This window comes from Cannabis sativa, chromosome 1 (assembly GCF_029168945.1).
Source record: "Cannabis sativa cultivar Pink pepper isolate KNU-18-1 chromosome 1, ASM2916894v1, whole genome shotgun sequence".
Lineage (NCBI taxonomy): Eukaryota > Viridiplantae > Streptophyta > Magnoliopsida > Rosales > Cannabaceae > Cannabis > Cannabis sativa.
In genome coordinates, this window is record NC_083601.1 from 1,627,981 (window position 1) to 1,640,070 (window position 12,090).

A 12,090-nucleotide genomic window follows, 5' to 3' on the forward strand; every position below is an offset into this window, starting at 1 on the left:
CCTCTAACCAAACACCACCTTAGTGTTGAGTACTGTGCTTTATTGTAGGTGGGGTTTTACGTCATTAAGTTTGACAATTCTATTCATGGGTATCTAATACCATGTGTGCTTTTTAACATTAGTATTTACTAATTAGTTCGTGGTGTCTAATACATATATGTTTAGATATTTTGGCATTGCTTGCATTAGTAGTATGTGGTGTCGAACAGATGCATCTCTTAACAATTGTTAATGCTCCTATTGAAAGTTTGGGTTTTCTCAAACCAAGTGAGAGCCACATGAAAACATTGTAAACCAAGCTAGATAGAGCATATTGAACTCGAAAAATAATGATGTGTTTTTATGTACCCTTTGTGTTATTATTTTTTTAGGGGATAGGGGGGACAATATTGATATGTGCATAAAAAAATTGCATTAAATTTTTACACATACAAAGTACAAACCTGTCCTTTTAATGAGTTTTTTTTTTTTTTTGAGGGAATCATGTCATATTGGAAATTATGTCATATTGTCTAAAAGTTTGGTCATTTTGTGTACTTTCACTAACATACTGGTGAACTTTACATTTGTAATAGTGTGGTGTCTAACCCAATAAGTGTCTTAGTGGGTATCATACTAATACAAGTATGAGGTTCATATGTCAATTTAATGTTGTGGAACCCACTCTTATTAGTGTGCGGTGTTTAACAACACATGGGTCCTTTAGTAATGTTCTTAGTGATGGTATAATTTAGGTAACTAATGGTTTTCCTAAACTAACGTTGTAGACCAAAACAAAGCAGACTAATTCGATCAGTAATGATAGGGTTATTTGTGAAGCAGGACAATATATGTAACAAAAGATGTTCAACTTGTAGAGTTTGTATAAACAAAATGTGAAGTGTGAACAAGGCATTTGGACTTATAATCAGCACACCTAATTAGCTCTCTCTTTTCCTATTATAAATCCGTGAAGATATGTGTGTTTTTTTTTTTTTTGAGGGAAGTGAAGATATGTGTTTGTGTATGTATATTTATAGTTATGACTTAAAAAAAGCCATGAAAGGTAGAAGAACAAAGAAAGAGGCTTATCAAATAATGCTAAAGAAAGAAAGAGATGAGAAGAATTTTCATTACCAGATTGTCACACTTATTTCTTTTACTTTTTTTTTAGCACCAATATGTGAATATATAGATTGAAGAGGTATCAGTGGCATTTTATACAAGGGGAAATTATGTTGAACTACATGATGAATGGTGATGGTGGTGCATAACAGTTATGTCCCCTTATTTGATGCTAACTTATTTTTCATATTTTATTAGCTTTTATAACGTGTTATAATGAAAAAAATTGTTTAACTTGAACTAATTACACTTGCTTTTAAAATATAAATAAATAAAATGCGAGTTCTAGAAATCTATTTGACTTTGATGTTGAGAAGCTTATCATTTGAGCATGAAAAATGCTATTAATCACGACCGAGCCATTTGGCGGCGAACCTAGAAAAAATTGTAGTAGTTTCTTTTATTTGGGGTACAATTTTAATTAAGCGGAGAGAATTGGGTTTCACAGGATACATTACCTAGAATGGTTTTTTGCTTCTCAAATCTGAAGATTTTTTTCTTTTCTTTTCTTAAGATTAATTAATTGAGCTAGTATTTATTTTATAATATATAATATTTTTTTGTTTTTCTTTTTCTCTACATTACAATCTTCATCAAATTGTATTAAATTATTTAGTTTTAGAGTAATAGTTATATATAACTTGTGAAAAAGTAAAAAAAAAACATTATAAACAATGTGGGACTAAGCATGATTTTATTTACTCTTACAAATATACCTAGTATTGCTATTAGGGGTGTTCATTAGATCACATCCAATGTTTTTAGGCCCATCCAGATCCGATCTAATTATGTATTGGATGTTAGATTTTACCATCCGATTCGATTCAATTGATTTCAGTCATCCAATCGATCCAACATCCATTGGATGTTGGATTGGATCGGTTCTATCCATTAGATGTATTTCATATATGTTTATTGGTTTAATTTAAATTTATTCAATATTTTAGACTAGTATTTTTGGATCGGATCGGATCCATCCAATATTTTAAGTCCAATATGTATTGGATTAGACTGGATCCATCCAATCTAAGAAAAAAAGAGTAAAATTTTAATGTTAATTTTTATGTATACATATACATTTTACGTATAACATTATAAAATCTAATTACTCATCCAAACTAAATGAAAATACTAATTAGTTTAATTGGATGTTGGATGTATTGGATTTTTAGACACTCCATCCAACATCCGATTCGATCCGACCCAATTAGATATTAAAAAATAACATCCAATGCGATCCGATCACAATTGGATATCCAATGTTTGGCGGTCGGTTGTGATTGGATCGGTCGGTTGTCATTGGATTGGATCGATTTATGTACACCCCTAATTGCTATCATCAAATGTTTTAATTTTCCTGCGTAAAATTTTCTGTTCCATATATATATATATATATATATAAATTAGGAAACACAAGCGAATGTGCAGTTTATAATTTTTTTTTTAAATCATATATGAAAATATTATATTTTAAATTTTAATAAAATTAATATTGTAGAATTCTAGTTTCTTTAATATTTTGCTTATAATTTATCGAATTTCTATATGAAAATAATGCATTAGGAGAAACACCGTAATTTTTTTCTAGACCACCCTATTTATTTATTTTTATAAAAATAATTTCTTTTAACAAAGTAATTTAAAATACTACCTATAATAAATTTTAAACCTTTTAATAAATAATTATAAATAATAATTAATAAGATTGTGTATTTAGTTTTTAATAAATAAAACTATTAATAATAGTATGAATAAGATAATAAATTTATAATTTTACTATACATTAGAATTATATTTTTAAGTAAATATTTATTATCATACTAAAAAAAATTAAATTAGCCGCGCGAAAAACGGCTATATTGCCTAGTTATATATAAATTGTGAAATAGTAAAAAACATCTATAAATAATGTGGGACTAAGCATAATTTTATTAACTCTTACAAATATAACATCATATTTTGTTTGAAGTCAATTAACAATAGTATAACATAATATTGCTATCATCAATGTTTTAGTTTTTGATGCGAAAAATTTTCTATTCCATATATATAATTGTGTACCTGTTAGTCTTTTGTGTGTGAGCGGGGCTAAGATTAAGATCACAAATATAAGATAGCCAGTCTCGTCAGCCTTGTTGTGAGAAGTGGGAATAATGACAAAGTTGTTTAATGTGTAGTGCTAGAAGAACATTCAATACCTTCTGCAACATTATTGTAAGTATAACAAACATCATTATAAAAAAAAAATTGAAAAAAAATTATTTCAGTATGGATTTCAGGCATAGAGATTGATTAAGATGTTGTAATAAGAAGTTGAACATATTACTCTAATTTCTAATAAATATTTTGGTTTGTGTGAAGAGGGTTACTGAGAGCACCTTCAAGAATATTTTTTATTTTTTAGCTAAAATAATTAAAAAGTTAAAATATAGAGCCATTTTTATTAAATCTTGCTCCAATTATATTCCTTATTTTATTTAAGGGTTTTTTTTTTTTATTTTTACACTTCAATATATATATTTTTGTATTTTTACAGAATTTTACATAGAAACTCATATTGCAACTAGCGTTGCAACCTAATTTGCAACAAAAAATCGTACAGAAACCCCTATTGCAATTAGCGCTGCAACCACTTTAGAAACCCAAACTGTAAATTTGAAAAAAAGAAGTTAAAAACATAGTATATGGGCTAATTCCCCTTTATTTAATAGGAAAATTTAATTTTTTATTCTTACATTTGGTTAAAAAATTTTTCCTAAACAAATAATAACTAATATTTGTAGGATATGAAAATTTTTATGATATCCCTTAAATACCCCCATTTACATCACACCCATTTACACAATCGGACCCCCTATCGGACCCCACATCAGACACCCATCGGACCACCCATCGGACCCATCAGACCATATCTGCTACCAATTTTTTTTTTTATATGTTTTTATACATAAAAAAAAATAGCATCAAGTGACCATCGGACCCCATCGGACCAGATCTGCTACCAATTTTTTTTTTAATGTTTTTGTACATAGAAAAAGTAGCATCAGGTGACCATCGGACCCCATCGGACTACCCTTTTTTTTTTTTTTTATTTTTTTTTTATGTTTTTGCACTAAAAAAAAGTATGAGAAATTTGAGAGGGGTATTTTTGAGTTTTAGATAAAGTGGTCATATATTTTTAATGGTGATATGTATTAGTTTAGGAATAAAAAGGTATATGTAAGTATAGAAAATCAAATTTCCCATTTAATATTTAATTATTTTAATGATATTTTATAATTTAAATTTGTTAAATTCACATAAATTTAATAAAATAATAAAAAAGTAATTGTACTAATATTAAAAAAATTAGCAAGAAAATAGAGAACTCCTTATAGTTGGGAGTTATTTTTTTTAAGGTTCACTCTCTATTTTAGCTAAAAAGTGTAATTAGAAAACATGGTTGAAGATGCTCTAAGATAATAATTTGTTTAGAGCACGACCGTCTTAAGGTGATGATAGGCCTAGGGCAAAATTTAAAACGAGGCCTTTTTTTTATAAAATTAAAATAAATTTTAATTAAATTTTGACACAATGTTAATTTTAATTCTTTATCTCTATGTAATAAATAATTTTTTACAACGTAAGCTAACTCGATCAAGTAATATTTAATTACTAAGAGTATCTCTATTAAAGTACCATATATTTTAACACATTTGAAAAAAAATGTGTTTAAATTCTATATATTTTTTTAAAAAATAATAATAAATATATTATTAATAGTATCATTAAAAAAAAATGTGTTTAAATTATATATTTTTTAAATAAATAAAGAATAAATATATTAAGTTATAGGCCTATCATAAATAACTAAAAGACATTTTTTATACAGGTTTTTTACAAATAACTAAGTCTAAAAAGTAACTGAGAAAGGGATCAAACCCTTGACCTCATTACTAATAAATGATTCACTTACCATTTGTGCTATGTGTTTTTCATATACTTTTGTAAGCTAAATATTTATATATTATATATTTTTTATATGTGTAATTATATCAATTTTAATTTTTTCGGGGCCTCCAAAATTATGGGGCCTGGGGCCGAGGCCCCGGCTGCCCCACCCTCTGGCCGGCCCTGGTTTAGAGCAATGGTAAGAAAAACATTTAAGTCGTGTTTCTAAATCTAAAGTATTCATTATGAGACCCATATTATAAAATAATTTGTTCAAAATACATAAAAATTAGGTAAATTGTTGAATGGCTCATGATCAATACTTTCTTCATATCCACATATATAAGAATAATGATTGTGATACACTTAAATTGTACACACTATCTACACACTTATTTTTTTTAATATTATATAATCAAGAAATAAATAATAAATGTACATTTAAATAGTACTAGATAAATTATACGTGTAATATATATATATTTATATATATATATATATATTGGTATTATTTAGAAAATTAGGAACAATGTCGCATTTGTGGTTCGGGATCGAGGTTGGAGCTCAAGTGCCAAAGCTTGGTTGAAGTCGTAGTCGAGTCTAAGGTTTGGTTGGGGTTTAGATCTAGAGTTGGGTTTTTGGTCCAAGTCTTGGTTATAAGTTTTTCTTTTTTCTTTCTCTTTTTGAAAAAAATATCTAATAACTGTTTTTTGAATACATTTTGTGTTTTGATAATTAAGAAAATTAAGTAAGATACAATTAGGGGTGTTCACTAAGTATCCGATCGCAATCTAATCCGCACGATCCAATCCAATCTAATTCACAAAATGCGGATATCTGCACTTGCGCGGATTGGATTGGATTGAAAAATCTAAAATTCGCACTTGTGCGGATTAGATGTTGTTTGACCTCAAAAAGTAACCGATCAAATCCATTCCGCACTAAATTATATATATTTTTAAAAAATTATAATTATAATATATATTAATTTTCTAGTAATATTAAAAAAAACACAAACTTCTAATTTTTTAATCTTTTTTAACAATATATTGAGTTAGTGTATTTTATTTATTTTATAATAAAAAATACTAGAAAAATAATTCTTATTCACATCATATACACATAAATTTAAATATATATATATACTAACTTATTTATTTTAGTAATGAATACATATATATTTTAGTGTAAATTTAAAGATAAGTATATATTGACATATATGTATATTGGTTTGATTTATATATAAATGAAGATAGAAATAGATTATTATTGGAGATTAAGAAACAATAATCTTTTTTTAATTTTTTTTTCTATGAAATATTAAATAATTTATCATTGAAAAAAAAAATAACCGAACAAAAATAACCGATTCAATCCGCATTATTGCGGATTGGATTGGACTGGATTAAAACTGTTATGCGGATCGAATTGGATCCGAAATATAAAATCTACACTAAGTGCAGATTGGATGTTGTTTGACCAAAAAAATACGAGTTAGACCGAATGAACACGACTAGATATAATACAATAATAAATAGACTAGTAGAATCACAATTTGTTATATACAACCTTTTTTTTTTATATAAAGAATAGATATCTTGTTTTCTTTGAGAGAATATATAAAATAGATTTTAATCCTAGTAAAACGAAGGTTTGATTAAACATTTTTGAAAAATATACATTTTATTTAAATTATTTTTTTTAATTATTATATAAATTTTAAATAAACAAACAATGCCATATATAATCAACAAAAAATTACAATTATGTTTCATCAAATTTGTAAATCCCAAATTTTAACAACTTTAAAGAATAAAAAATAAATCCTATACTAGGATTTCATTAATTGAATAAAAATTATTTTTGACAGGATTAAACCTATGAAAAATAAAAAATAAGAAAATAATTTAGAATTAATAATGGCCCTATATGGAGAGGAACACTATAAAAAAATCTTATTTTTAGTTACAACAAAATTTGTGGCTAAAAGTAAAATAGTTGCGACTAATTACAAATCATCACTCTTATGTTGTGACTAAAAAGTTTGTGGCTAAAAGTATTAGTCACAAAAATTTGAAATTGTTGTGACTAAAACTAAATTAGTGACAACTTGTGTCTAAATACTATTTGTTGTTCCTAAAAGTCACATTTAGTTACAAAAAATTTATATTGCGACTAAAAAATTCACTAAAAGTAGCTATTTTTTTTTGTAGTGGAAGATAATTCGAATCAATTCTTGAAGTAGTTGTTTGATGAGGCAACTACACAGATTCCATTGGATGAATCTTTGGAGAAGATTTTGGTATTATTGGAAGAGATTTTGGTGCAGTACTATAGTTTATTATTGGCATTGGCTGAACATATATATAAACAATGGTACAATGATCATATAATTATTTACGTAGTGAAAGTTATTAATAATAATTAGTAAAGCTGAGATTATACACACCGGGACTATAAAGGAATTTGAAGAAAATGCATCATATTTGTCCAAGCTGCACCGGTTTTGAAGCTGAGAAAATTATATCAATAATAAATCTTATTATTTAATGACTCAATGACTGTACATTAATTAAAAGCTAATTAATAATTTTTCCCCTGAACTTTGACATGTACTAAATCGTGCTCCTTGAATTTTTTTTGGCCGTTAAAAATTCTCCCTAAAATTTTACCAATTAGCCTTAATTAAAATAACAGGGGTCTTAATTAACAAGTGACCTGATCTGTTGGTGTTGGTGGGCAAGAAATTTGAGACATAAGTAGATTGTGATTTGAATGGTCAAAAATGCTCTTTCTGCGTTTTTTCAATTCTTCAGAAGCATTTTGCCTCTTGAAATATTTTTGAGCATGGCTAGCAACTTGAGTAGGAGTTCTAGTCTTCACATACTTGGTTGATATTCCTCTCCAATCCCCTTTTCCAAGCATTTTCAGTCCTAGTAAAAATCTTTGATGTTCCTCACCATTCCATTGTTTGACTGAGAATAATTCAAATTCAAATATATAATAATTAAAAATCTTCTACATTCTTTTCAAGCTATAATTTATGCATAAGGAATACTTTAAAATAACTAACATTCTATATAGTGGCAGAGCAACTACATCTTTTAGTGGGGGCAAAATATATATTTCATAGAGAAAAAATTATTGAAAAATATAGTGTATGTTTGGCATCATAACTAATAAACTCTTTTTTGTTTTTAAAAACAGAAAATTATTTTTTGAAAACAATTTGGCTTGTTTGACTTTATTTTTTGAAAACAGTTTTCAGGAAACAAAGTTACAAAAAACAAGAATTTTGAAAACAACAAAATGTTGTTTTCTGTTTTAAAAACTAATTCACTTTTAGTTAATATTGTTTTTAAAAAACACTAACCAAACATGACTTGTTTTTAAAAACTTCAAAAACTGTTTTTTGTTCTCATTTCTAAAAACAATTTTTTGAAAACAAAAAACAGAAAACAATACCAAACATGCTCATAATTTTTGTTAGAAAATTATAAATTTTATGGGGATAAAATAAAAAATGTGATGGTAAAAATTAAAATATGTTAAAAATAAGAAAAATATACATTTTAAGAGTACAAAATTAAAGTATATAAGAACATAATTAAAACATATTAATTTTGTGAAGACATAAAATAAAATATTTAAAAATCTATGTATAAAAAAAATTAATATATAAAAAGTTGTACTAGGCAAATGGTCCCACTTGGCCCTTTTCATCCACTTTGATTCTATAAGAGGAGCTGATAAGTCAAATGAAAGTGGATTTAAAAAAGGAAACTTACAAAAAAAATTGAAATTTAGGATAATTTTTATAAAAATACTGTCATACAGAAAAATTTACAAAAATACTGTATTTTTATAAAACACCAGTAAAACACAAAACAAATAACTCAAAACACCAGTAGAACAACTAAAAAATACCAGTAGAACACCAGTAAAAACTTAACACAGTATACTACAGTATGAAACTTATAAAAAATACAGTAAAAAAATAAAAAATACCGCCTAGCAGTATTTTTATAAAAAAAATAGTAAAAGTTAGTATACCATGTAAATTTCTCTTTAAAAACTGTTTGGGATTTTTTATACAAGAATTTTATATTGGGCCAAGTATATTATAAATGAAAAACGAGAAACTCTTAAGTAATATGAAACTCAATAACTAGCACAAGTGGACCTTAAAAAAAATTATTGAGCCCTTTATTAAAAATAATGTGTGGTATTTTAAATTTTTTTAAAAAAATATATAAAATAATTTGCAGTATATATAGTTAAGTTTAACTTCTAATTATAAATAAATAGTTAAGTTTAATTTTTGACAATATTAATATATGAGTAATATTTTTGGAACTTCCATAAGTACCTATTAAGTGTAAATTCAATGGTCATATGATACTTTTGATTGGTTCAGGTCACTAAATTTTTTTAACCTTTATATAAGAATTCATTTAGATATACTAGTAAAAAAATAATAATTGGATATTGATTTGACACTTAGTTATGTGTTTACGCAAGTTCCAGAAATATAACTTATGTATTATTTCTCCAAAAAATTAAATTTAAGTATTTATTTGTAACTAAGAGTTAAACTTAAGTATTTACGCAGTAAATTACTTAAAGAAAATATATATTTAAAAATAAAACATTATTTTTGGGCCTTAAATGGGCTTACACGCACCTTTAACCCGCATTAACATAAGCTCACCCTTATTATTAAGAAATTATATAGGGTAAAAAATTATGCATGACTAACCACAATTTTATTCATTTTTCCAATAATTATAACATAATTTTGCCCTTATTGTAGTGAGTGAGTAGTGAGGGGTATAAATACCTTTTAGTCTCCCTTGAGATTCATAATTGACTTCTTTTCCATGAGAATTAGAAAGGATTATAGGTGATATGTCTCCTGATAAAAGTAACATCAATTCAAATTCAGTTAATATTTTGATTTGATCTATAATGATATTTATGTATAGCTTTTGAAATAGTAAAAATTTATTCATTGTTTTGTGTAATGACAGAGTATAATTACCTTTTAGTCTCTCGTGTGACCCATCATTGATTTTCTTTCTATGAGAAAGAGAAAGAGTTATAGGTGATAAGTGTTCTAAAATAAAAAAAAAAGTAACATCAAATCCTAAAATTATAATATGTGTATTCAATACTCTCAAAAAAAAAAAAAAAAAAAAAAAAAAACAAATCATCTATAATTACGTAATAATGTAAATAATTTTAGAGTGATAGTTGTATATAATTTTTGAACTAGTAAAAATTTAGAAGAGAGTTAATTATAATTTCTTACCTCTGAAATTATATACTAGAATATTTTTTTAAATTTTTGTTTCATAGCTGTATTTGTTATAGTTATAACATAATTTCGGTAAATTTTTGAAAAAAATTGAATAATTTACTGTACATTCCAGTCTGTGTGTTCAAAGTTTGAATTTATTTTTGGTACTATAAATTATTTAAAATTTCCGTGGATAATATTGTAAATATTCAACACTTATTTTCAAGTTAGGTAATGAGATTAACTAAGAAATTGTAATGGAAGGTTGAGATCAAAAATTTATTCATAAATACTAAAAGCATTTATGTGGTACTAAACGCTGTAAAAATTAACATTAAACTCAACAATTATTATTATAAATTTATTCGTTACTATAAGAAATTGATTTGGTGTATAGTTAAGTGATAAATAAATTAATTTTAGAATGATAAATTGTGAAATATTAAAAAACATTTACAAACAATGTGTGACTAACACTACTTGTATAAAAAATAGTTAGAATTTTAGACAAAGTTGCTTCTCAATTCTTATTTACCTTTTACCCTCTTTCTAGGAGAATAAGTAACTATATTTCCATAGTCGCAATAAACGTTCATGTGTTTAGTTGCTCCTGTAAAAGTTAACATTAAACTCAACTATTATTATTACAAATTTATTCGTTACTCAACATTAAAATAAGAAATTGATTTTGTGTATAGTTAAGTGATAAATAAATTAATTTTAGAATGATACTAATATAATAACTTGTGAAATACTAAAAGTTAGCTACAAACAATGTGGGACTAACACTACTTAGTACCTGTTAGTTTGTTATGTTCAAGTCTTTTTCTGATAGGATTAAGATCAGAAAGATAGCTAACCTCTTCGGCTTCATTATAGGAAGGGGGAATAATAACAAGGTCGTTTGATGTGTTGATGCTAGAAGAACATTTAATACTTTCTGCAACATTATTATGTAATGTTATTGTTTTGTCCATTGATTCTGCTGCTGCCGAATATAATGGTGAGTCTAGTGATATATCACTCCCAAATAACCTTATAAACTTGTTTGGACCAATATCATTATGCACAGAAGTGTTGTTTTTGCAAGTTCTTGAGTTATGCCCCTCTTCTTGACAATGTCTACATTTTCTACAATAGTTTTTCCTCATAATTTCCAAAAGAAGACACTTTGCACAACTAGGAGTAGAAGCCACTTTGTTGATTTTGTGAGGCAAATTGTTTTTTTCTTTCTCTCTCACGTATGTTTCTGCCAATTGTCAATTTTTTTTATGAATGCCAAGCAAGTCTCAATGGTTAATTTATAGATAGAAAGTTTCCACTTTTCAAATATGATATGACACGTGTGTTATCTTAGCAAGCAAACTCAAAAAATAAAATCTAGATAAACAATTGTATCTAAAATCTAGGAAAACTTCGTTCCAAATTTTATTATCTTATTTAAAGATAATAACAATTTTTTAAAAAATTATATCCTTTCAAAAACCTGTAATTTTATAAATATTTGTTTTATTCACTTAAAATTATTATTAAATTACTATCCCTTAATTATTTAACTTTAAAACAGTAAATTTAAAGTAATATCTTCGATATAAAAATAATATCTAGAAAAAAAATTGAGTAATCTGATTCGAAGTCAATCTGGACATGTTTTGTTAGGGAATGTTCGTGGTTTTTTTTATATTATTATTATTATCATTTTTTTTAGAAAGTTTATTATTTTTATTTAAACTTATAAATATAAAATATTAAAATAT

General features: G+C 25.8%; 1 protein-coding gene across 1 annotated transcript; it reads right to left on the minus strand.

The window, feature by feature from the left end:
* Positions 1-6,947: 6,947 nt before the first annotated feature.
* Positions 6,948-11,793, minus strand: LOC115706863 (uncharacterized). The gene is made up of 7 exons (XM_061118895.1): positions 11,133-11,793; positions 10,869-10,943; positions 10,076-10,150; positions 9,875-9,949; positions 7,753-8,009; positions 7,484-7,546; positions 6,948-7,388 (listed from the first exon to the last, which is right to left on the minus strand). Exons 1-7 carry the CDS (start codon positions 11,482-11,484, stop codon positions 7,296-7,298), a joined length of 990 nt encoding a protein of 329 aa, XP_060974878.1. The 5' UTR covers positions 11,485-11,793; the 3' UTR covers positions 6,948-7,295.
* Between the last annotated feature and the right edge of the window lie 297 nt (positions 11,794-12,090).

What these genes read in the sequence shown, in the direction of transcription:
- LOC115706863 (XM_061118895.1), bottom strand. Translation starts at nt 11,484, where the DNA reads ATGAGGAAAAACTATTGTAGAAAATGTAGACATTGTCAAGAAGAGGGG. An exon ending in TCCTAGAAAGAGGGTAAAAG is followed by an intron (nt 10,151 to 10,868) that starts GTAAATAAGAAT and finishes TTTTTATTTTAG; the next exon opens with AACACTTATCACCTATAACT. An exon ending in CACCAACACCAACAGATCAG is followed by an intron (nt 7,547 to 7,752) that starts GTCACTTGTTAA and finishes TAATTTTCTCAG; the next exon opens with CTTCAAAACCGGTGCAGCTT.